The 26,372-nt window shown below is 39.8% G+C and overlaps 2 protein-coding genes across 2 annotated transcripts; both read right to left on the reverse strand.

The window, feature by feature from the left end:
• Positions 1–800: 800 nt before the first annotated feature.
• Positions 801–11,942, reverse strand: dna2 (DNA replication helicase/nuclease 2). The gene is made up of 25 exons (XM_053318122.1): positions 11,913–11,942; positions 11,372–11,428; positions 9,961–10,920; positions 9,509–9,609; positions 8,892–9,041; positions 8,564–8,747; positions 8,031–8,179; positions 7,570–7,692; positions 7,059–7,299; positions 6,820–6,934; positions 6,274–6,430; positions 5,878–6,069; positions 5,442–5,684; positions 5,236–5,349; positions 4,644–4,753; positions 4,213–4,322; positions 3,926–4,054; positions 3,593–3,685; positions 3,233–3,426; positions 2,923–3,012; positions 2,420–2,633; positions 1,975–2,064; positions 1,679–1,864; positions 1,407–1,553; positions 801–854 (listed from the first exon to the last, which is right to left on the reverse strand). Exons 1-25 carry the CDS (start codon positions 11,940–11,942, stop codon positions 801–803), a joined length of 4,233 nt encoding a protein of 1,410 aa, XP_053174097.1.
• Positions 11,943–14,524: 2,582 nt separating this feature from the next.
• Positions 14,525–22,420, reverse strand: LOC128357358 (zinc finger protein 771-like). Its single transcript, XM_053317730.1, has 3 exons — positions 22,281–22,420; positions 16,868–17,103; positions 14,525–15,553 (listed from the first exon to the last, which is right to left on the reverse strand). The coding sequence occupies exons 1-3, from the start codon at positions 22,418–22,420 to the stop codon at positions 14,601–14,603; spliced, it is 1,329 nt and encodes a 442-aa protein (XP_053173705.1). The 3' UTR covers positions 14,525–14,600.
• Positions 22,421–26,372: the final 3,952 nt, after the last annotated feature.

Genomic DNA, 26,372 nt, shown 5'->3' on the forward strand with positions numbered 1-26,372 from the left:
ACTGTGATAAGATATTATCACTGTGTTGATAGAGGTATTTGGTCTAACTTTGTGATTAGTGATCAGTCTAAGATGAGGTTTGATGCTCTGTACCAAAATCCATCAGTGTCGGTTCAACACATTTTAGCTGTGTGACCATATATGACCACTTTAGGACACAGTTCAGGTTTTTGTACAACTAGTTTAGCAGTTTACTATTCAACTTCTTGTTCTTGTGTTTCACAGCATACACATTAATTACTCATACCTTTAAAATTAGAACGTTTCAAGTATTGCTGACTTCATAACGGCTTAAAAAGTTTGTTGATGAGCTATTCAAACTCCTCTACCTGTGTCAATATAAATACTTGTACATAAATACGGTAGGAATCAAAATGACCATCGAACAATCTCACAGAATGTGTCAATGAGGTAAGATATTCTGTTAAATTATGCTGAATGGTGCATGTGCTTATTTTCAGTATCATACCACAAAGTCACATACATTTACAAGTGCTTTGTATAATGAAAGCTCTCCTGTAAATGATATACGTTTCAACAGTGTGGTACAGATTGGAGGTAGTGTCTCTTTATCTTATGTAATCAGCTACACAAATAAACACATGACAGACTAACCATGGACAGGATTGCAATGGTTCGATTTTGAACAGACACCTACTGTGTTGTACCACAGGGTCGCATACAAGTATTTGCAGCTTCTATTTGATCACAGCCTCCTGACAGATCATGTGGTGGTTTTACTGGGTGGCAGTCGATTGCTGACCAGTTGAGTGGTCCACAGCCACTGGCACAGACTTATGTCACAGGTGCATGCTGGGTAAGGCCTTGTGGGCATCTGGTGGCAGCTGGATAATGTGAAGTCAGGGTTCAGGAAAAAAAAAGATTTGTAGATTTTGAAGATGTGAAACATGTACAGAAAACATGCAAAAGGAACAATGGTGAAGTGTTCATTAAAAAGAAAAGACTGTATACAAGCAGTCCCTTCAGCCTTCTCCATCATCTTTTGGAAGAACAATGATATTAACTACGCTTCGGACTGTACATACCCTAAAGAATCTTCTGCATGAGCCAGTGAAGTACCATATGATAAATCCTCAATGATAGACACTATATACACATGAAGTCTGTAAAAGTTCAATTAACTGCATAGAGTTAATTTAAAAGTAGATGGTGTTTTCTTATATTGTAATATTATTGTAGTAATGGCTTTCTTACCTGCAGTTACAATATATATAAGTGAATGCTCAAGGATATATTAACACAGTTTTTATGTGTTTAACGTGACACTGGCACTGTGCATTTTGTATGATATACCTAAATAGAGTCAAGTAAGAATATCAAAGCTTCTAGTTGCAGATTACAGAAATGATCTGCTTTATGACAAAGTTGTATTTTTGAAAGGATATCATGTTCTCTTTCTGGAGATGATTGAGTAGTTTCTCCACAGGTGCATAGCGTCGTAGCGTAGAGGCAGAGCCGACCATCAGCAGTTTGTGTTTAGCCCTGGTAATGGCTACGTTCAGACGACGCCAGTCCTTCAACAGCTCTCCTAGCTGTGAATCAAGACGAATGAGAGTCAGTTCAGGTTTTGATTCACTTGTTCATCCCAGAAAAAGATGAAAGCAACAAAGAGAGGAAAAGTGCTTCAGAAAGGGGAGAAAGGAAGAGAAACACTTACATTTCCCTCCTCTGCAGTGCTCCTGACAAAAGACAGCACAATTAGACTCTTGTCCCGCCCTTGGTATTTGTCCACTGTATTCACCTCTACACCACTGAAAGCAGACGACTGTAGCAGAGCAGTAATACTCTTTAACTGCTGTCTGTAGGGGGCAATAACACCAATATCACTGGGTTTACAGCCTGCCTAAAAATTAGAAATATAAAACAGGAGTTAGTATCATAACATTAACAAGACCTAAAAACTCAATGCATTATGTCACAAATATTTGAACATCTGGCAGGCATCGGGTGTACCTTTATCAGCAGTGAAAGTAGCATGTGTACGAGGGCAGCTTCAGTGTGATTGCTTACACCTCCCTGCTCCACTGACTCCAATGCTGGCACCTGAAGGAGAGACCAGATTTAGGCCTGTGCACATTGATTGTCTTCCTCTCAATTATATCAGTCCTGATCAGGCTCAGGACTTTGGACACAAACTAAACAAGCTAAAATCGCACTCTTGAGTAAAACAATCTTGCTTCAGATAAACTATTTTCATCAATAATTAAGCAGCTAAGTTCACCTCTTTAACCCTCTATTAGACAGCACTGGGGACTAATAAAGCCTTAATGCTTTCAAAAGTTGTAGATGACACATTTGGAGCATCAAGTATCTGTTCCCTTGAATCATTTCTATTCAAACACAACACATTTCTAAATCTACAGCTTTAGGTGTCCTGTATTCTGTATATTCTACCAACCATTGAGCAATCCAGGAAGTAAACAGGGTTGCTAGGCAACAGTGTAGCCTGTATCCATGCTAGGTCCTGCTGGGGCTGAGTCTGAGAAAAGGAACCCAGCTCCGACTGGACGGAAGGCAGGAAGGGCAGAGTGAGCAGGGCTGATGCTGTCCTCTCGGACCCACACTCAAGCCGGCCTTCATACATCAGACAGTTACTGAGAGACATTATCTGTCTGAAAACACACACAGAGCAAACATCTGTCATCAAGTGGGAATCCTTTTGAGTTACCAGTTGTATTGCTCTGTAGTTATTGAGTGAAGAGAATGATGCTAAAGTAGGACAGCTATAGGAGCAGCTATAACAGTTTCTCTCTAAGATCAAAATCAATTAAGATTGAATTCATTGCAGATTAATAATGAAATTTACTGTAATCATATTCATTCTGCTGAAAAACGTTTTTAAACTCTTAAGTTGCACATGCGTCGTTAGCAGTTATGCGTTATCACTGTATGTAAGTTTACCTGTTCATCCGGTACTGTACATTGAGTTGAACCACTGCTTCACTATGGAGCTCTAGTCGCTTAAATAGACTTTCATCCATCCCAAGAGACCTGGAATAAAATAAATAAATAAAATAAATCAGACTGATATTTATATAGATATTTTATTCTTTATCCTTTTTTGTTTGAACTAATTACATGCTGAACGTTCACTTTTAAATAAGCCATTTTAATGTGAAGACAGACAGTGTGCTGTGTTTAACCTAATGTAGATGACAATGACAAAAGTGCACTTGAGGTAGTATTTTTTTTATTTTTTCCTTTACTTTACCTTGCTTCCTTGTTTTGTACTATTGGTGGCAGTTGTTGGTGATCTCCAACCAGGACAAATCTCTTGGCGTAGAACAGCGGTCCCAGACAGATAGGCTGGCTGATCTGTGACGCCTCATCCACGATACAGAAATCAAATCGGCGACGTGAGAAAATGGGATGTTTGATGCCCATACAGGTGGTTGCCACGATCAGCTGGTAGGAGAAAAAAAGTTGAATGATAAAGAATTAATTTATCTGTGATGAAAACAAGTGAAATATCTTGAGGCAGGGAAAAAATATGTGATGCTGATTTAAGTTTAAAATGAATACATTTGTAGTTGTTGCATTTGTAATTTCTCAAAAAACAATGTCTCTGCACCTCCTTGTTATAAAGCTGCTCCAGTTCTGACAGAGTGTTAACTCCTTTCTTCCTGACACTTTCCTCTGTGTATGGAAGGATGTCTGGATGAACCTGGAGAGGGTGGCAAACAATGGGGGGGGAAAAAAAGAAATAAAGACAGAAATGAGAGATGGAGCAAGGGGATCTCTTGAGAAGGGGACAAAATAAGAATCCTACTCTAACCTTCTCTTTGAACTATTTTTTTTTAACATTTCAAAAATTCAGAGTACAGACTGCTGCATTACATAATAAAGAACCGACTTTTCCATTCTCCATATATACATACATACATATATACACACATACACACACCTTCTGCCCCTGCCCCAGGCGCAGAAATCCGACCCTGAAACGCTTGAGCTTCAACAGGATGTTGTCAACCGCAGAGTGAGTGTAGCTGGTCAGCAACACACTGAACCCACATGCATGTAGGATGCGAACCTGAAAGGAAAAGTGAGAAAGAGTCAAAGATAAAGAAGGAAAGAGATAACAGAAGTAATGAGAGGAAAGTGGTGGGTGAAAAAGACGGTTGGAGGGAAACGTTGGTTTATGGGTTTATGGTTCAGGTAAAGTAATGGTTAACAGGTTGCCACGGTTACCAGGGTGCAGATAGTTGTGGTTTTGCCTGTGCCGGGCATGCCAACAATCAGTGTGTAGTCTTTAGACAACAACACCTTCTTCATGGCCTGCTTCTGGGGCTTGTTGAGACCTTCACACACACACAGACACACACAGACACACACAGACACACACAGACACACACAGACACACAGAGAGAAAAAGGTTGTTAACCGAGTTCAGTTATGAAATATTTAACTGTGTAGATGTTTGGGTAGCAGCTCCAGTGTCCCTAACCCTAAAACATTTCCGAGGGATGTGTTGAAGTATTTATCACGTTGACCCATTTTTGCCTGAAGTAGTGTCAAAATATGAAGGGAACACAACTAAAGTAATGTAGAGTAAAAAGGAGAGGACAAAGGAAAGAGTGTGAGGCAGACAGAGTAGAATAAAAGCAGAGTAGCACTGTCACCTTTGAGGATGTTGGCCACAGTGTCTTTGGCGTCTCCGGGCAGAACAGAACTGAGGTTGGAAATAAACTCTGGAGGACGAAGGTCAACAACCAACTCTCTCAGTCGATCACTGAACAGACAGAAACATGCATTAAATAAAACCTGAAATATTTACAGGAGAAAAATCAATAATGAATTTCACACAAGGCACCCTACATAAAATATCTAAGGTCACCTTGTTCATTTGAAAGCCAGTTTTACATGTTACAAGTAATCAAGCAGAGCCAAGGTCATCAGGCTGAAGCAGTTCTGGGCTGGGTCAACTTATAAAAGCTGGCCTTCTCAGTCTCTCTCCCTCTCTTCCACCAGCAACATCCTTTTCTTTGTTTGCTTCATTTGTTTATTTTTTAGCACACAACACATTCCCACATCCAGGTACTTCCAGACTACTGATCCAACATGTCATTTTGATTTATGTAAATAAGTTACTTTAATAAATTACTTTGGCTTTTGAGATTCAGACATGTGTGTTCTCCCTATTTTTCGTCTGAACCTTGAGCCAGTTCATGACAAATGTCATCATCATTTTATATTGTATACTACACTACCCACCTGTCCTGACAGCTTTCCATCAGTCTGGAGACATTAGTGAGGTGAGTACTGAGGCCCACCACTCCTTCATCACTGTCCACCCGAAACAACACATTACTGAACTTAGACAGGTCCCTGAAACAAACATTAAACAGCAAAATAGGTGAAGATACTGTTCACAAGTTATCATTTGAGTGGAAAACTTCAAATGACAGATTTGTTCTCACCTGTCCAGAGTGCAGCTGATAGATGTCTTGCTGACCTCACACAGGTATCCTGTTGCCAGACCAACAAAACGACCTTCCTGGTCACTAAGAACAATGCGATCCCCGCCGGCAAGACCATTGCTGGTCATACCCTTCTGTGGGACTACACTACTTCGCTGGAGACAATGGAGGAAAACCCCTTCAGACTGGACAATCACTGGGCCGTTGAGGCGCAGATTCCCCACACAGCTTCCGTTCTTCTCACTAGAAATGCAGATCAGAGCAAATACGGTTAATTATCTTGCTCGATGTTGTAAGCTGGTTTCACTCATATCATTTTGTACCATTTTCAATAACCCAGCTTTACTGGGGGGTATGAAAGGATATGGAATAACTAATATAAGTCAAAGACTGAATCAGTGTTCGCAGGTCTACATTTGTGCGTCATGTCTCGTACCTCTCTTCGACCGTCTGAAGCCATACACGCTTTCGGCCGTTCTTGGCCTCCATGGTGGCAGCCTCGAGGCAGCAGAGCAACAGCCAATGGGAGAAATAGCTGAGATGTGGAGGAGTCAGGTGACCGGTCTCCTGCTGCAAGAAGTCACGCACAACATCCTCAGAGACATCTGCAGAGCTGCTATCTACCGCCCTGGGGTAGGGGTGAAGAAAGATGTGGAGTCAGAAGAGATGAAGAGGAGAGGACAGAAGATGGAGATAGATGAGGAATCATAGCTTGATGAGACATCTATTTAAACTCATTATCTCCCAAAATTGCAATTAACGTAGCCCAATAAATGTAGCTTACTTGCTGAGGACTAACATATTTCAGTAACTGGGAACAAAAAAGGTTTACCTCTCATATAAGGCGCAGTTTCTCTTCTGGGGGCAATACTGGCAGGTTTTTCTGTCTGTCAGGATGTCAGGAAGTCTAACCAAACGGCTCTGCTCACTGTCTTTCTCCAAACAGTTGTGAATGTAATGAACCAAGGTGTTCCTCAGCTTCAGCAGCTCTGAGATAAACAAAGAGTTTCAAGTAATTAAGTTGATTAAAATAGTTAAAGAAGACATGGTGTTGCTGAAGCAGACATTTAATATACTATTACACAGCTCTGCTGACCTTTATGGGATTTTACCAGAATAAGAAATTTAGTTAGTTTTTAAGTTTGCTATACTAACAGCTTTCATCCCATGTATGTAATTCAATGGTAGAGTGAACAACGTTGTAAGGTCGGGGCTCAAATTGAAGTAACTACAGCTGCTCATCAAGCACTTTCAAGTCAAATTTTAAATCTTACTTAGCATGTCTGTAAAATATTACAAAATTCAACAATCATTATTGATAAAAAAACATTTCAATATTATTTTTCACAGCTGGTGATGGTCAGGTTGTTTTAAGCACCTCGGCGGTCCATGTGGCTGGGCACTACAGGGTGCAGGTTGCTAGTCTTGAGGTAAAGCAGGAAGCCAGCTGCAGGATTATATCTCTCCAAACTCATCATAGTGTACAGAATCACCTAGAAAAAAACATAAGTACGTGCACATCTGGATTACATGTTACCTATAACAACGTAAATCTGCCGTTTCACATGATCTAACTATTCTACATTGTGTGTCTGCTTAGCTGAGTGGTCCACCAACCTGACTGCGATGCTCTATTGAGTTCGACTCTCTTCCAGTCTTCAGCTCCAGGGGGATGGTCTTCTCCTCGGACGTTTTGTGACTACCATTTCGGGGTCTTTGGATTCGAACTCGTGCCGTCACATCAATTTTCCCTTTCAAACCAAATCGTGGTGACCACACATTCTCTTCAATGTCTGCCAACTCTGTAACCGTGACAACAGTTGCAGAGTCCTGACACCTGCTTGGAGCTCCACCGTTGCTAGGGCTGAGGTTATGGAGAGGGAGAAGGACATTCATCTTTAAGTTGACAAAACCTTATTTGCACTGCTTTTAGGTCTGTGATCAAACTCTGCAAAAATACCCTCAGTATCACAAGTCTCACCTCTGACAGCTTTTTAGTTAAGAATATAGCAAACAAATGTGTTGGCATATTTATAACACTGATTAATACGACATATGGAAGCAAAATAATCAAGTAGCCTCCTGCAGAGCTAATCGAGCAAATCTGCATCACTGTGTGTGCTCCTACATTTTAAGGCTGATGGCTTTCGGTGTTGGTGAGCTGAGGTATTCATTTGCCCAGTGCTCCAGTGAGGGTAGGTAATCATGCAGTTCCTGCCTCATCTCTTCCTGACAAACACCCAAACTGTACCTAGAGACACACGGATGAAAAACAAGGACAACTGAACAAGGCAAATATGTGCAAAAACAAGTGAAAAGATTATGCTCATAATGCAAAACAACATTAAAGATACATTGACACCAAAATAGTGAATTCCTGATTAATTACAATATGGACTCGCTGTACTGGGGTCCTGCTATCAATTCCTAGAAATGTCATTACAAACCAACTGTCCAGTGTTTTCCTCCCATTTTGGTTTAAATGCTGTAATTCAAACATTACAGACAGGAAAAAGATCTGCAGCACCCACTGTGAGACAACACTGTAGACAAAGCATGAATGGATACAGAATACAATCCAACACTTACATGTCTCCCAGGTGCTGAGGACTGCACAGGGCCTTTTCAGCCAACTTAGACAGGGTCTCCAGAGAGAAATCTTTGGCTCTGGCTGCTCTCTGGAAGACTTCATGGACCATGGTGCCATTCAGCATCTGCTTTGAGCCACCATCAAAGCTCTGAATCACAAAAAACAGAGATTAAAAGGCATTGTGTTATTACATTCTGTGTATTCAAAGTAAGATGAGACAATTCAATGTGTTATATATACACACACATATACAATATTATGTCATTTAAGGCCTCAAAACAGTAATTTTACATTTTTAATTGCAGGGGTTATTGCATAATGTTAGCTTAATGCCTTTTTAGGTGACATAATGAATATGAAGTAACTATTAGCTTTCAAGAAGTACAATGCACTTCAAAAAATTAAATTTAATAAAAAATACACATTAATGAACTGACATAAAAACACATGTCCTAATGTTAAAAGTTACACCTTTATCCAAAAGGAAAAAGGCATCAATTGAAAGTGACTAATTTCCGGGTTGTAAACATACCTTAAACATATCTCCCAGCACTGCACGCCTCATACAGCGGATGGAGCTCGAGATGCTGGTGCCAGAGATGAGGCTATCGGGGTATAAAACCAGGAAGCCTTGCTCCCTGTCCACCAACCAAGATCCATCATCAGAGTGACCCTCCAGATGCACCACATCACCAGGGCTGACGAGTGTCATCTCCCTGGAAACACAGTGGAGGAATTATCATGTTATGTGCATGACCCCCAAACACTACAGACAAAGGTCAATACATCATCCGTATGTGAAGACGACATGAAGAAAAGAAGGAACTGAAGAACGGACAGCACAAATGAACATCATTTACCATCCGTCTTTCAGCAGACACGTCTCAGTTGGATGAAGAGATTTGGAGCATGTGATAGTCAGTATTTTGTGACCCGGCCTCTCCTCCACATCCAAAACCCAGTATCGGTTGTTCACGCCTCCAGAAAGGATCACGTGGTCTGGTACCTTACTGCAGGGACAATGGGGACTTTTAGCATATACTGTACACACACACACACACACACACACACACACACACACACACACACACACACACACACACACACACACACACACACACACACACACACACACACACACACACACACACACACACACACACACACACACACACACACACACATTTTATCTCCAATCATCTTTCATACTTTTTTTTTTTTTTTTTTTTTTTTAAATCTGAATGAGTTTGTTGACCTGGAAAATTAATCATATGCCTTGCTACTTAAATTATGAAGCTGTCTTCCCATAGAGTGACTGACAGTTACATAGAAACTTAACATGCACCACCATGGCAGTTCAGAAAGTGATTGAACCCACAAACGTCTTCAGTGTTTTGTGTTCTTGCTTCTCTTTCATCTTTCTCGTACTGTTGAAATTTAACATTAGTAACAGCATTGTGTTCAAAGTGCATCTTACCGTTTCTTCTTGGATTTATCCTCCGTGACCAGACCTTCACTGAGATCCATGTGCTCTGCAAACCAGCTATCGTCCATCATCTCATCCACAGGACATTCTGACTCCATACCTGCATTTCCTTATTTGGGGGAGAAAGAATTACCCCACCAGGGAAGGGAATGAAATAAACTACATTAATGGACAGAGATAGGAACAAGACAAGCATGTATACTGCACTAATACAATACTGGTACCATGATATGACATCTAATCTTGTCATTGTCTGGTCTTAAAGGCAGCATTTCTGATATTGATATCATTATCTAACTTATGTCTTTCAATTGAACAACACAGCTGTGTATTGTTTTTTTTGTCAGAGTTAAAAATATTGTCATTTTTGCAAAATAATCACAACAATATACAAAACATAGCAGGTAGCAGTTCAAACCCAGGCTTCATCCCTTGTGCACTACTGTACCTCCAGTGCCTGTACCTTGGTCCGATGAAGTCACATTGCCTCTGCCTCCATCTGAGGATATCATAGCTGTTATTGCAGTCCCTTCCTCTCCTTCCTTCGGACTCCTCTGTGGTGCAGGTGTGACCGCTGGTGCATTGGGTTTGTGTATGTGCGCCGTCAGAGTGTGAGTGTGTTTATCCAGACAAGCGTGTGGCCTTTCACTCGCTCTCCCCTCAGCTGCCTTCTGCTCCGTAATGACAGTGAAACCAGAAGCTCCTTCATCTTTATCTCTTTCTTCTTGTCGTTGTACCTGCTCCCTCAAAGAGTTGATAGACTTGTTGTGCACTGTTGTGTTCTTTCTGTTGTCATTAAAGACCACCTCACTGGCTCTGGAGGAACTGAGCCCAAAGGTTTGACCCTCTGATCTCTCAGACTGGTCATTAGATATGTGTTGTTTCTTTAGAGGCTCAATCACAGGCCTTGTTACATTTATGTTGTTCGCTATGGGACTCTCAGTTCTTTGTGCCAATGAATTGACAGTTCTTGGCCTCTTTGCATTTTGGGACTCTTCAGGAGGGCTAAAGAGTCTTTTTGAGGAGCCAGAACATCCCTCTTCCTTCTTGGCTCTTAGTCCCCCCTCAGTCATTACTCTCCGTACACTTGGCCCTTTGGAGCGGGGACTTCGGCAGATGGGGGACAGCTGGCCGAACTTCCCTTGGCTTTCTACATCTCGGCTAGGCTGGGGGCTCACTTGACCTAGGTTTCTGGTGGAAGAGAGCCTGATCTGACTGTTGGGGGTTTCGGGCACAGAGAGGAGGAGATCTGGTGAGGAGGGAAGGAGGTTCTCAACGTTCCCAAGAATACTCCTCTTATAGGGGGAATGGGCTCTGAATATTGAGACTTCCTCATCTTTGATTTGTGGTTCAGTCTTGGTTAAAACACCGTCAGTTACTGACAGTTTAGTGGAAGATAAGTCCTGAAAGCAACACAGTCAAATGAGTATTCTGATTCAAAAACAACAATCATGTATCTACGGTCTTACATCAGAGCAAACTCGCAAATACAAATTGAACAAAGAAAGTGCAGGTAGAAGAGTCGATGTAACAACATTATTGTGACATATGACTAGATGTATCAGTTTTTTGTAAGGTATCTTTATTGATCTCCCTAGGGAGACATTCAAAATTGACACAAAAGTAGGCACCTAAGGGTGAAAGTGGTAAAAATAAATAAAGTAAAATACTATATACAATAAACAATCTCTGTGTAAATAATCTGCAATTATATTAATGTGCATTCCTGATCATATAATATTCCTGCTCCAGTCATAAACACTAAGATGATTTATACTCAACCCTCTCCTAGAAACAGGTAACAAGATTAAGCAAAGAGAAGAAGAATTAACTGAATTAAATAGTTGTATCTACCTTCTGGTTTTGAGAGGAAAAGAAGGCTGAGATGTTCTTCTGCCCCCCTGAGGTCACCTGGAAGAAACCATAAAGCAAAGATTTACAAGAACTCAATAATCACTACATTTCTGTAGATTCTCACAGGTGGGTTTCAGATTTAATAGAGGGTCTTGATAACAAAACTCCATATCACCTCCTAAAACTGACATCTGAGCATGTTAGTGGTCACCCCTGCTCTTCATTTAGAAGATTGGGTGGTTAAACTGTTCTGCACATGAATAAATGAATTTACCTCATAAGCCATATACAATGTGCTTTACAAATACGTGAATAGCGTGTTTTCTGTATCTGCTGTTGCCAAGAGGGTAAAAAAGATTACAGCAAGATCAACTCAAACCAGTCAGACACACCTGAGTTAATATGATAGTAAACGATGACAGGTGTATCACATCTAACTGAGGACATCGCTCTGTGTCATTTAAGGCTGGTACATTAATCAACATCTCTCTTACTACTTTTTATCATTTAAATAAAACAGCAGCCAGCTCTCTGAACTCACCTTGGGTTTCTTCAGCTTGGTCCTGTGCATGGTGACAGGCAGGTGTGTGTAATTATGTGTTTGCGGCTTATTAGTTGATGGTGGTTATAGTCGGATCACCTGCATCAGCTACAGATAGACGAAGATCGTTTATTTTGCTTAATCAATGTTTATGTTTAAAAGACTCCGCGAGCAGCAGACTACTTCCGGCTGTCCGGCGTTAGTTACAGTTACTATCCCGTTAAAACTCCCGCGCTGATTTGAAGCTTGTATTCATCTTTTTGATCATGTATCCTTTCAGCTCCCTCCTTTTCTAATGTTTAAAGTCTGCTTACGGCGCGCCAAATTTGCTGCGGAAATGACATCAGGAACACGGTTATTTGGGGGCGTGCATAAAGACCCGCCCCACTCTACCTCTGATTGGCTAGCAATGATGTTCTTATTGTAACCTAACCAATCAAATCAACGAAGGAAACGAGCACTAGCCAATAAGAAGCAGAAAAGGGCGGGTCTTCTGGGTGGTAGTAACAGTAGATTTGAGAATCCCGTAAGATTGTCACATTGTTGTACATTTATTTGAGAAGATATTTTGGCAAAAGTTGTAATGTGTATATTATTTATAGCCTACATTTACTTTTGTTGCATGTACCCAGAATGTATGCGGTTTTATCATATAAACTGTTTTTTTTAATTGTTTTGTCAATTTAAAAAGAAAATAAAAGATTTGTAGGCTACATGATTCTTTGGATTGTGCGCGTTGTTTTTTATTGTACAACATAATGATGTTTTATTAGGTGGCAATGCAGTGATTAAGGTCTGGTTAGGCACTTAATGAGGGTTAGAAAGAGATCAGATGTCGTAAATCAAGGGTTACCCTCTACCATATTTTAAAACAGTTATCGTGTCGCCCTCTGTTGGTGATAACCACAGAAATAACTGATTACAGTGACATCACTATGGGTATTTTTTCAGTCAATTCTTTTTTGTATTAATTTAATTTATATATTCATTCATTTTTGTATTTGTCAGAAAATCTAATGATGCAGTGATGCACCTTGTTGTTTTTCTGTGCACTCTGATGTGGCCTTGTGCAGATTAAATGCTATGTAATAATGATGATGATGATGAAATGCTGAATGATGACATTTTTTTTTCTTCAAAAACCCCCCCAGAAACAATCAATATCATCCAACATGACCACAACCACTATCATGCTAAAGATAGCTTTAGTGTTTTCTAGCAGCTTAGTGTCTCTCAACTATGTCAGAAAATGTTACTCCACAATGGAGCAACTGGTTGTAAAGTGTGTTTTCTTTAAGCCCACATTATTTGATTCATCTTAAACATCTAATCTTTGAGGCATGATATCCACAATAGTGTAATAATAACTTTCTAATAAGGCACCTTTCATAAAAATGTGACTAAGGTGTTTGTTAATGATTATTAACAATTAATGTATTGGTGATCTATCCACTTACAAGCCTGTGAAATATCACACACATCAGGTCATAGCCGATGTGACATGGTGCTCACTTAAAGATATATTATGTTTCCTCAGGTTTTACTAAAAAGCAATAATTTAACACATCCACTTAAGGTTACAAAAATGAACAGATTCAAAATTCAGTAAGTTTATCATGAACACAGACGGTTAGACTGCACAATACAATTCTTATTTTAGTTCACCCTTTCACACAAAACCCATCTGGCTCCAGGCTCTTAAATGTGAATATTTTCTGGTTTCTTTAGTCCTTTATGATAGCATATAAAATATATTTTGGTTGTGGACTGTTGGTTGGGTAAAAACAAGACATTTGAGTTTGCATATTGGGCTTTGGGAAATGGAATCGAGCATTTTCACAATTGAATTATCCCATCAACCACCTCTATGGACTACTGATGGCCTCCATAATTGTTAAAAGATGAAATGGGGGAAGACACTGTTTGGCTTTGTGGACAATAAGGGAAATAGAAAATGTTATCCTTTTGCATAAATGATAGTAAAATCACGTGATCATGTCACATATTAATAAAAGAGCAACTACAAACAAACTGGAGAAAAACAAGTAAAAATCAGTTATGATAAGGGAGTAAATCTTTATACTGTAGATACATAATATATACATAAAGGTAGTTTTTTGCAATGATCCCTCAAATGTGGTTATCAAACACTTGTGACAAAGATATACAATGGAGGCCATGATATTTTAAAGTTCAATAAAAAACCTTAATGTATAAAATGACATCAGTGCACTGAAAAATTTAATTTAATAACTAACTATAAACAAAAAACTGAAAAACTGATCAAAACATAGCTTTAAGAAGAATTAAGAAAATTGATCAAATATACATAAAATGTTGCCAATATAGCTTTAAAGAATTAAAAAAATATATTGGCAAATATCAGGCAACATGTACGCCGATACCAATGTATCTATGATAGGCCAATATCTGCTGACCAGTGTATCGGTTGGACTCTAGATCTTGGAGGAGGTCAAATTCCCCCCTTTCTTAATTTATTGAGTGACTGTAGAGTTCTACAGTGTAAAAAATGTAGGCTACAACAATGACAGAAAATAAATGCTTGTACAAGATTTATTTCCATACTAAAAGTGGACATGTTTTATGTTATACACCAACTCCTTTAACATGAGTCCTTGTTAACTCTTACAAACTAATAAGTGTATTTATGTGATGCTGATGTCCAGTTTAGAGATTCTCCCCTGTGTGAGTCTTCATATGAATGATTAAATGTGAGCGCCGAATGAATCTTTTGTCACAAAGAGTGCAGATGTACGGCCTCTCCCCTGAATGAGTCTTCACATGGCGTGTCAGATTAGACTGAGTGCTGAATTTCATACTGCATACGTGGCAACTGTACGGTTTCTCACCAGTATGAATTATGGTATGCTTGATAAGATCTGCTTTCTCTCTAAAACTTTTTCCACAGTCGGCACAGCTGTGAGGTTTCTCTCCCGTGTGGATTCGCATGTGGGCATTCATGTTTCCAGCCTGCGTGAATCCTCGGCCGCAGAAACTGCAAGTGTACGGTTTCTGTCCAGAGTGGGAGTTCATGTGCGTTTGCAGATAAGAGCGCTGAATGAAACTTTTACCACAAATGCTGCAGCTGTAGGGTTTCTCTCCTGTGTGTGTCTTCATGTGGCGAGTCAGAATGGATTTAATCCTGAAATTCTTGCTGCAGACGGTGCAGGTGTACGGTCTGTCTAACGTCTCACCTGCTCTCTCTGGTTTCAGGCTGTTTACTCCTGAGCGATGTCCTCCACTGTTCCCACATTCATCATCACTATCAACATCTTCACTCATCTGGCAGTCACTGATTGGTTCTTTATCAGGTTCTGCTTTGAGATGTTCGGACGAGCTGCTGGGCAAAGCGTCTCTCTCTTTATTTTCAACACTGTGGCTTTCACATGGGGACAGTCTTCCATCTTTGTCACTTCTCTGCACATAAATAATATTGAACATTGAGTCTTTGGTATCAGCCTCTTCAAGCATTTCACATGCCTGAGTGGACCACAGTTCCTCCTCCTGTTCTTCTTTAATGCGTGGGGGCTCCTGGTCATCATCACCCAGGTCAGATTTGTTCTCACAGTGCTGCTGCTCAGAGGGAGGGTCCTCCTCCTGGACAGAGAGCTGCACGGGGGCTGGACAGTATCACAAATAAGAAATGTAGGTATTAATTTAATCAAATAGAAATTTTGGAGCTTTATATGATTAACAGGGAGCTAGATAAAGGTGTGTTATTATTAACAGGTAAAACATGCAATATATGATTTTGCCTTACACATGAAGAACGATTCCAGTCTCCAGTCTACGCCACGCAGTGAGACATACAGCTTATCAATTAAACACTGGTATTGGATGGGTATCAGCCGATAACCAAAGCCCAGGTATCGGGACTGATAATGTCTGATCAGTGCAATCCTAACTGTGATAGTGGCTTAAACAAAAATCATTCACAAAAACTGAAAATGAACGTTACAACCTTATCCATGTGACATGGTGTGTACCCACTGTTTACTATTAGAACAAGAATATGATATACCTGTATTATTTGGTAATATTTTATTTTGCAGGTTCCTTATACCTATTTCCTGGAAAAGTAATTTAAATTCAATAATCATTTTTAATGACATTTTACAGAAAAAGTGGTGAAAAAATAGAAAAAAGTGTCAAGTTGGTTGGTAAGTGTACATGGATTATATTTTGGTTCAGCTGTTAATCCTTAAACATTGCAGCAGCACATACTGTAGTCAAGTCTGTTTTCTGTGTGTAGTTTTTAAAAATCTGAGCGGGCACAACTAAACCAACGTAACACTTTTTGTTTTTTCTAATAAATTGTAGCTACTAAATTGCACCAACCTTTCTGTAAAATGTCCTAATAACTAAACACAAAAACTATCACTCAATGTGAAGCATATCGTAGACTTAGGCTCCGACCAAGGAAAGAGATCTTTTTAGGTATGCCTATCTGTCTATCTGATGATAGTTGTTCCACAGGAGTCATTACTTTTGCTTTCCTGTCCTCTTTTACTCCATTAATCCCTTTGTTCTCTCTGACCTGACTGATCCAGATGAGAGGAGTAGCAGAGAGGAAAGAAATATGGAAAAGCTTTTAATCTCCTGCTATCAGTATTATTAAATGTGTAGGCATAGTCATTTTCATTCATTCAACACACTATACAAATTTGCCATGCAGTATATTCAGCAGTTTCTAATAACGTGAAAACTGTTATGTGGCTAAATTTTTTACGACAGCCATTTTGCATCCCTCTTCCTGATACCTTCAGGGATGCAAAATGGCGTTATTCTCTCCCCTGTAGCGGACTGTGAGTTGAGGGAGTGGACCCGATGACTGAAGGCTGCGGACATCATGACACACACTAGTGACAGTCAGGAAGAGTTTATATCCTCAGCTTTTTGTGGTTGAAGTTGATCTGACTGTGTTGTGTTGTTACCTCTCCTCCCAGCCAGCGGCCCGTGTTGCTCCGTCTGCTGCTTTGAGCGGAAAACTTCCTCCTCATAGTCTTTAATAGTTTTTTCAAAGAGGCTGAAGATTTCCTCAGCAGCGGCTTGCAGTCGCCCATTGACCAGCGTTTTTAGTTGTTCAATCTTGAACATTTCCGCGGTTGAAAGCACACCTACAGTACCGATCCTGATATTGACGGGCTCACACAGCAGGGCCGGCTGCTCGCTGGGTTGCCAGATGTCGTAAGAGGAGCCAGCAGCCGTAAATTCAGACCATAAAAAGACTCACCAGCTGTCTTTGTGAAATGATGTAGGATTATATGCCTGTAATGAAAAGGTCTGTTATTAACGTGAGCCAGGTAAATCGCATTTAGCTATATGGCTAATGGTAGAACGTACTGTGCCCCATCTATTTATAATGTAGTAACACCCAGGATACAGTGTTTTATTTGAATTCCCAGATGAAATTGCATGGATGATGTAAATTTGTAAAGGCATGGAGTAGAACGGTGAATTTAATGTGCCTGTAAATACAATAAAATAATTTGTGCCTGGGGTCATTTTTCTTATCACGATAGAAACACAGCATGTGAGTGAAACTGTCCAGGAAGATTGACAGTTTCCTATGTGTGGCTCTGTGTGCTATTTAGTAGTCGGACAGATGACCAAATAAAGCAATGACAACTTTTCAAGCATGCGTCAAACAAACATGATCTGTTGAACCTGTTGGATCACTTCATGGAACCGTGACGCTCCTTATAATGAACGGACATGGCAACACAATCTGAAACACAGACCGAGGCGCACAATGGACCGAGTCCCTGGCATTATGAAGCTTTGCTGCCACCTACTGGCTATGAAAGAAAACACTGAAGCATTTATTTATATCATATTTGTATAGAGATAGGTACACATCAAGAACCAATGCCACATACCACAGCATATCACAGAGTTCATCATAGGATCAGTACAATAGATGAGAGGAATTATTTAAGTGACTTACCTATGACCTATACCTACCTACCTTGATTTGCAGTTTGCAATTGCTGCAGCTGACCAGGAGATGACAGCACATATCCAGGGTAAAAAAAAAAAAGGGGTGTCGGGGGTAATAAATCTTACAATACTTTAGAGACAACTTTTAAGACAGTCAAGTGCCTCTATATTACTGCTGCACTTTCATTTGACACTTTAAAATGCAACTAACATTATGAGTGATGCTTCAGTGCTTCAGTTAGAGCCGCAGCCAGAAAGCAGCCAGAAAGTGTTGATACTCTATCAGATTTATCATGATGTAAAAGGTTGGACAGGCTAACTGGCACTTTCAGTCAATGGGATACATTTTTTTTTATTGTGCCAAATCTTCATTTTTTCTACTCAAGTTTCCAGTGGATGGATGAATGCCTAATTTTATTGACCTGCTTCAACAATAATCTCATCTTCAGCACTCAAAGCTGGCTCAAACATTGTGGTATATCAACTTTAAGTGTAATCATTTACATTTACATGCAATTTTGATTATTACCGTTGTTTATTTTATTATCAGAGACCATCATATTTAATTTTGTTTGATTTTATTTAATGTATGTACTTTATTTTCCACTATTTTTTTTCTATTAGCTTGGTCCCCCTTGTCCCGGTCAGACTTTTGAAAAATAGCAGAAATACCATTCATGGTATTGTTAGTTCAGACGTGAGGATTAAAGTCAGTCAGACAATAACATACCAGTGGGGGGCCCCCACACACACAGCAGAGCAGAGATCATGTAAACTTTACATGCCAGCATGACAGATTCATGACAGCTCATTCTGCACAGACCCCACACCTCTACTCTCAAAGTAAAAATAGTTTTTGCCCCAGCAATACAGAGTTTCACACCTGCTCTGTGCCTCAACTGGTTGTCACATGTAAAATTAATGCAAGGAGAGCAAAATAAGGTTTTTGAAGCGGATATGTCACAGTCTGGCTCCATTCTCCATCAGTCTTCCAGATGCTCTCAGACTTTTCTCTTTGTTTGTTCAGACTGGGCTGAGAGGGAGACGGACAGATAAGAGAGTTTACAGATTATATTGCAGAACGCTTGAGCTACTGTTGCTTGCTACACAAGGACCCTCAAAGACACGTGCAAAAGTGAACTGAAAAACTAGTTATGTTACTCCGAGCAATAGTCCAATTCATGTTGTTACATGCAGTCTTAATATGAAGGCTTCTCCACTTGAGAGACGTATTGGTTCATATTTATGACAACAGCAATTTATGTGTGGTTCATGTCTTTAAGGTAAAAGTCCCAAAACTGACAATGTAATATTGAAGTGTGTTTGCTCAGGTGACCTATGCTCTTGTTTATGTTATATTCATGTAATTTTGAGACAGTTTGATGAATGACGGTTTATATACGAAGAGGTTTACTTAATTCAACTCTGGATGAAGTTCTGTTTTTGATTTGTCCTTAGCCCAGAGGCCTGTACTACGAAGCTGGATTTTCTCTAATCGAGGTAACTTCAGGGTTAACCCTGGGTTTTGCGTCCTATGACGCTGGATAATTTCTTACTGGGGTAAATCACCATGGTAACTTATGCTGAACGGCTAACCTGCTCCAGAGCAGGTTATGTTCTGGATAAGAGATCAATGAGTATAAAAGCACCACCTCCTGACCAATCAGTTCTCTTGGAAAATGGCCTGCTCATTCTTAGAAGATCCTGTCGACATTAGTGCGCGTATCGTGAGAGGAGCGCTTAGGGAAGAGTTTTTAGGGAGATGCAATCCTTTAGATGTTCCCAATGACATCCTATACGAAAGGTACAGATTTTCAAGCGACATTAAGTTAGTTAAATATTCAACATTCATTTGACATTCAAAATACAAACCTATTATGAGCTTCAGCCATTTGAGTGAATGATGTCAAACCAACTGTATAACATACAGACTAAGACTATGCACTCATGTGCAACAAGGCTTATTTTTCAAATATATCTTTTTGTCAATTTTTTACATATACAATAAATAAATAACCGTACCGCCACTCTAGTTTCTTAATAAAGTCTCAATAAGAACATCTTGAGAGTAATTGCTGCAAAAGTGCAGAAAAGCTGAATTTTATTCATATTTTTTAATAGTAAAAATTTACCAAAATATATATTTAAAAAAGAATCATTGTGGCACATGAGGGATATTAGTCTGTATGTTATACAGCTTTCGTAGTACAGGCCTCTGATCAGCCTTTTGTGTTCTTTCTTTGTTGTTTTCGACAGCCTGCTTTTCCCTCCTCACCTGCCCTGTGTTCAGCCTCATTAGTCCTGCCCTGTTCACCAGCCAATCAGGTCCTTGTCCATCTCCTCACCCCATCCCCATTCCCTCATTAGTTCTGTCTGTATTTAAGTTCCTGCTTTCAGTTCAGTCCAGTTCGGTCATTTGTTCAGTTTTTCCTTGTCTGCATGACTGAACCTCTAATAAAGAGTTATTCTTTGGGTCCACCTATTCCACTGCATTGTGACAGGATATGCTTACAGGAGACACTAATTTTTTTTGGGTATAAACATTTTTTTAACAAATCACATCACAGTACATTTCAACAACACATAAAATAGTCAACTTATAGCAAAGCAAAAGCCCCCACCCCAAAAACAAAACACAAAAAGGGTAACAACATTACATAAATGGGATATTAAAATAGCTTAGCATCATATAGTTAACATAAAAGTTGTGAATAGATCACCTTAAAAACTCCAGAGTTTCCCCCAGTTCACAGTTCTCCAAGAATGAAAGAAAGGGGTTCCAGATCTCATTAAATTTGGCTGATTTCTTTTTCATTGTGTATGTTAATTTTTCTAGGACAAGGCATCCTGATAGCTCTTTCAGCCAATGACCAATGAAAGGGCTTTTAAAGCTCTTTGCTGTTTAGTGTATAGTCCTCTGGGTACAAATTAAGAATGCAAAGTTCAGGGCGGTCAGGGACTGGGTTCAAGGTCATATGAGAAATACATTTCATGACTTCATTCCAGAACTTTCGTATCTCAGGGCAGTTCGACAAGCAGTGAAGTAAGGTGCCTTTTTCTGTATTGCATTTGACACAGGTATCAGGAATATTTGGATTCATCTTATTCAGTCTAACTTATTCAGAGTAACATATGTCTATATGAATAAATATAAGAATTTAGGCAGTATATTCATTTTGATTATGTTTACACGTCCTATAAGAGAGATTGAATAGATGACCACCTGTTCATAGGTTCATAGTTACAGAGTACTAAGTCTTTTATGGCTGGGGTAATGGCAATGCTGCCACTAAAAAGTTCAGTCACTGACAGTGGTCATCCTGGTGTAATCTCTCATGGGAGCCAGTTGGCTAGGTTTTCAGTTTGTTAATGAACGCGTCCGATTTTTTGTTTGGCTGTTCATGTTACACTTTTAAATGTGGCCTGTGTGCGGACTGCGATGTGAACAGCTTACGCTCCTGAAGTGACCCGCATGCTCTGTTAATCATTAATGACGTCACGCACAGAACGGTGTTTATGGAAGGGAACATGGCAACAGCAAAAGCTGGTGAAGTTACTGGTAGTCTCATTTATGGTCCAATGCTAAAGACAGTGTGTGGCGGCAGCCGGCAAATATGTGAGCGGGTGATGTTAAAAAGGAGGAAGAGGAGAAAGAAAAGCAATACTTTAATGATGTCTTTATGCGGAGCATTAGCTCTGTGTTGCTCCAGAATAACGTCAAAGTCGCATTAAATGTGACCTGACTGTTCAGATTGCGGTCGCATTCAAAGAAATTCGATATGTATCTGATTCAGTACCACATTTGAAAGTGGCCTGAATCGGATTTGGAAATGTTAGATTCAATGCGACTTGTGCTGTTCACATTGTCAGAAACAAATCAGATATGGGTCACATTTGAGCGAACAAATCGGATTCAGGTCAGTTTGGCTGCGTTCACGCTGCAGGCAAATCTGATTCAAATCTGATTCCTTCTCAAATCCAACTTTTAGGCCTGAGTGTCCACACTGTTTTTAGCAAGTGTCCAAATCGAATTTGGCTCTGTTCAGACTGGGCCACATTAATGACCAATCTGACAGGTTGCTGTGGCAACGTCGTCGGAGCGGAGGCATCATCTAGCGTGTGTTGTGTGATGTCATATAATTGCGACAGCAACAACAACAACAAATCCTCAAGCTTCGCTTGAACGGAGCCATCTCCCCAAAGATTGATGTTTTCAACGTCCTCCGTTGCCTCCATTGATATCAGCTAGCAACAACAACTCGAATAAGCACGATTTCTGACTGTTCAGACTTCATAAGAGCCATCTGGTTCCAATCTAGATGGGCTAAAAATCGGATTTTGGCTTGCAGTGTGAACGCAGCTTTTTAACTGCGGTGTGAACGTAGCCGATTGGAACGGCTCACACACCTGTTTCTCCCTGAAAAGTCTTTAATGTCCGACTTAATCCCAATTGCAGTTAGAACTCCGTCAAATTTGGAGCCAAAGTCGTTTTTCAGAGCGGCAATTGCTTCCAAAATCCCTGCTGCTCCCGCAGCCACCACCGCCATAGCCACGCCCCCTGATTCACAGGTGACACTTCTGTGAATTGTCTGGTGTGTATACAGAGACACACACATCTTGACACACAGTGTGCTGTGTTTTTACACACATTTTGCACATACGCATTTAGGTAGGCAGGTAGAAATGTTTCTGAAGATACAGAAGATAGTAGTGTTGCATCATCATTGCCTTTTATCTAGTAATTGTAAGTTATGGGGAAATGATGATATGAAATCAATGATGGTCTCTGTAGATTTGGGGGCAGATACCTTTAGTTTTTTTACTTCTTCATAGTAAATGAAAGTTCTGCTGAAAGAATTACTTTCAATTTTAGAAAATGCCACATTGGTCTTTTACAACAGCATCTGTTTGCATGGCCTCTTTGTCTCCCTGCAGCTTCAGCTTTAAGTAATGCTCATGCACCAGTTGAATGTATTACAGTGAAGATGAGAAAGAAAGCAGTCTGTTACATAATATTTTATTCTCAGTGTTTTATGGCACTTTGGGGTGACCGAGCCTTTTCTGTTGCTGCCCCCAGGCTCTGGAATCTCCCCATCGAGATGCGTATTATTTCTGACCTGGGCCTCTTCAAGTCCAAGATTTTGTTGTATTTTATTGCTTTCACTGTTATTCTATTGTTTTTAATTGTTTTTACTTATTCCTCTCTTTATTTATTACCTGCTGTAAAGCACTTTGGTACACCGAAAGGACTGTTGTAAAGGGCTGTACAAATAAAGTACATTTACATTTACATTTGAAGCAGTATTGAACTGGCAGTTTATTTAATTTAAGAGTTCAATTAATATCAGTGTTCCCTCTCCTCCTTCGTTATTAAGTCTCAATGGAAGTTGACACACTTCTGAATGTGGTTCTGCTATGCTAACTTTCTTCTGCAAAAGTATAAAACTTTTGTCAAACAGCTGCAATGCATTGATGCATGATTATATTGTTGTAAAGACGTGTATGGAAAATCCCTAACTTGAAAAGTACAACACATACACTGCAGTCTGTAGTCAGTGGCTCACAATGCCATGCACAGAGGAAATGAAAGAGCATATCAATTATTAAACATAAGTACAGATGTATGTGAGATGGCTTCAGGAAGATCTCAAAATAATAATGTAAACATGTTTATGTATATTTTGCATAGAGTAGCACAAAGTTTGATTGTTGCCACATCTGGCATGAATTCCTGTTTGTGCAAAACTGTGAAAGAGTAGTAAAGAACGTGGGTCTGGAGAATTTAGCCCTGTGATTTCATCAGCCTGATTGATAGAACTGAGCAATCAGCTGGTATTTACCAGCTATTCACACCTCTAGCTGCTCCTAATGAGGGGTTTTAAGTTAGACTGCAAGCCTGAAACTGCCAAAATACAAGATAATTTCATTGAAATCAAAATCATAGAAACCCCAATGATTAAACTCTGCAGACTATTTGTGGTCTCTTAATCTAACAGATAACTGCTACCATCATATTTTGGAGAAGGCAAATGACAATATTATGCCCAAAAGAGATCTGTGATGTAGCGTAGCTCAAGTGACAAGGAAGGTGGTAGGCAGGCAGACTCAGGCTGTCATTTGAATGAGTAAAAACTGATTTACAACAAAAAGAATGTGTGTCCAAAAATGAAAATACAAAACACTCAAAATGAACTAGCTTAACTCAAGATACTCAACTAAGGCATGAACACATGCACACAGCTACACCTTCATCCTCCGACCTCCTCTAAACCTACATCTCTCCCCTTAAATAGGCCCTCCACTCAATTAGGCAGAGCCATTACTGCAGGGGTGTTCTCTCCCTCTTACAACTGGCACTCAACAATGCTACTTGTATCAGTCAACACTGTTTACCACCCATCATTCCCAACATTTCCAGTAAACACTAGTAAACACTGCACTGACTCATTCACTCACTCATTTTCTCTTCTTTGATGTGTTTCAATTAGTCTTTGTAAAAGGCCCTAGACTAGATGTTTTTGACTTGAAGATTTGTTTTTGTTGCCCTTCACAGCTCTATATGTAACTGACACCAAATCTGTTTTTCTGTAAATGAAGTAAAGGAAATACAAAATAAACTTAATCTTTGTTCCTGCCTTTTAATCAAGAAAGTAGCTTTCATTGTTCATAGTCTTAATCAAGTTATTGAAAAAATGACAGACAGCTGGAGAATAGGACAATAAAAAAAGATTCATTGTTTGAAATCCTGTGAGGGGGAGAGTATACATCTGTGCTCTCTGTTGATTACATCTTTATTTTCTCACCTACACATTTTCCTCTTCCTCTGTACAGCAGAGTGATACACGTGATGAGGCTGGAGTGATCAAAAGTTGTTGTTGTTGTGTTGAGGCTCTTAATGGATGTCCCAGCATTTCCCAAAAGGATATTGATATTAATTCTCAATGCTATACATTATTAATACACATTTCCTATACCCCATTATGAACTTGATGCCAACTGAGGGAATCTGAACAATTAACACTTCCTCTGTTAATAGAGCCTGACAATCCAGCCTGCATTATGAACTGTAAATGTCATCCAGGAAATGTTGATATTGCTAGGGGCAAAGACCAATTTCAGGGTTATAAATACCAAGTTTGGTTTCTCGAAATATATATTTTTTTAGCTGTCAGATAATGTCAGTCATGGTAATACAAGCTCATATTATACAAATTTACTGATTTCTCACAGAACTGGATTCCTTGAATTCGCTATGAGAACATCTCGGTAATAGCAGTGGCTACAGGTTTTGCAACTGTCTGATAGGGAAATTTGACAGGCCTCCATCTAATAGAAGTTGGAGAAAATACAGCACTGACTCATTGCTCTGCCTTTGAATTTGTTTCTACAGCATAACCTTATGTTCACCATAAGACGTATCAAAAAAACATATGTATGACAATACATTGTGTCAGAATACACAGACAAAGGATTTCTTGTAGATATTTCTATTACCCTTCAGTAATCTGTAATGTCTCCCTGTGGGGAAAAAAACTTTAATTCTTAAGAGTTCATCGTACATACGTCGTCATGTTCATTATTTTCTGTAGGTTGTTCCTCCTCTCAGCTGTTCAGCTTCTGTACCACATGATCAGGTTAAAAGATAGGATGCTTTCTACTATGCTCTTATACACAGTTTCCAGGATATTTTGGCTCACAATGCCTCCACTTGCTGGGTATTAAAACAAGGTTAGCCACATCATATGTGCCCCTCTGGGTTTTATATACAAACGGTAGGTGGTGGAAACAGCTACATACATAAGATGTTATATTTCTGCTTAGAAGTCTCTCCATACATTTACATAATATGGAGGTGTGCAATGAATCTAAAACCGTTCAGTTCTGAAGCTCCAGGTTTTTAAGGAATGGAGATGATGTTTTCCATGGTTTGAGTACATGTCTCAAGCAAGAGTTGAAATAGCTGTGTGAGGAATATATCAGAATGATAGATAGACCTGCCTGCCTGTATTTCTCTGCAGGGGAACAGGAGCCAAGTGTAGAGGAGAGGAAGCTTTCTTGATCTTGGCACTTGTGAGTATGCGTACATTCCCTGAGCTGTGTCCCAATACTAGCTCATGGAGAACTATTAATGACAGTGAGCATTTTTACATTAAGCATCAGCTCCCCCTCTGCCAATCCAACCAAGCCCATAATGTTTAGATATTGGCGCCTTTCATCAGGTTCACTTCTGGATGTGATGTTGGCACTTGACACAGATCCCTGGCACTGGGTTTTGTCCCCCTTGGCTTTCATAGCAACCACCCCAGTCCACCCTTAACCTACAGCGTTCAAACCCTCTTCCCATCCATCCATCCTCAACATCTACCACCCCCTCATTAAACCTAGTATTAACCTATTGGTATGAAATGGTCCTTAGTTGTGAAAAGGAATTGTGTTAGAATAGATCACTGTCCCAGTGTTGAGGTTTTTTCTCAAGTTCTGTGCAGTTTTCTGCAGGAA

This window comes from Scomber japonicus, chromosome 1 (genome assembly GCF_027409825.1).
Source record: "Scomber japonicus isolate fScoJap1 chromosome 1, fScoJap1.pri, whole genome shotgun sequence".
Taxonomy (NCBI): domain Eukaryota; kingdom Metazoa; phylum Chordata; class Actinopteri; order Scombriformes; family Scombridae; genus Scomber; species Scomber japonicus.

Excerpts from the sequence above, each read along its gene's own strand:
- dna2 (XM_053318122.1), bottom strand. The coding sequence starts at position 11,942 with ATGCACAGGACCAAGCTGAAGAAACCCAAG. Across the intron at positions 7,693-8,030 it reads CCTCAGCACCTGGGAGACAT|GTACAGTTTGGGTGTTTGTC; the intron begins GTAAGTGTTGGA and ends GTGTGTCTCTAG. Across the intron at positions 7,300-7,569 it reads AAAGCCATCAGCCTTAAAAT|CAACGGTGGAGCTCCAAGCA; the intron begins GTAGGAGCACAC and ends CCTCAGCCCTAG.
- LOC128357358 (XM_053317730.1), bottom strand. The coding sequence starts at position 22,420 with ATGGCGGTGGTGGCTGCGGGAGCAGCAGGGATTTTGGAAGCAATTGCC. Across the intron at positions 17,104-22,280 it reads GACTTTTCAGGGAGAAACAG|CGAGCAGCCGGCCCTGCTGT; the intron begins GTGTGTGAGCCG and ends CTGGCAACCCAG. Across the intron at positions 15,554-16,867 it reads GCCGCTGGCTGGGAGGAGAG|CCCCCGTGCAGCTCTCTGTC; the intron begins GTAACAACACAA and ends GATACTGTCCAG.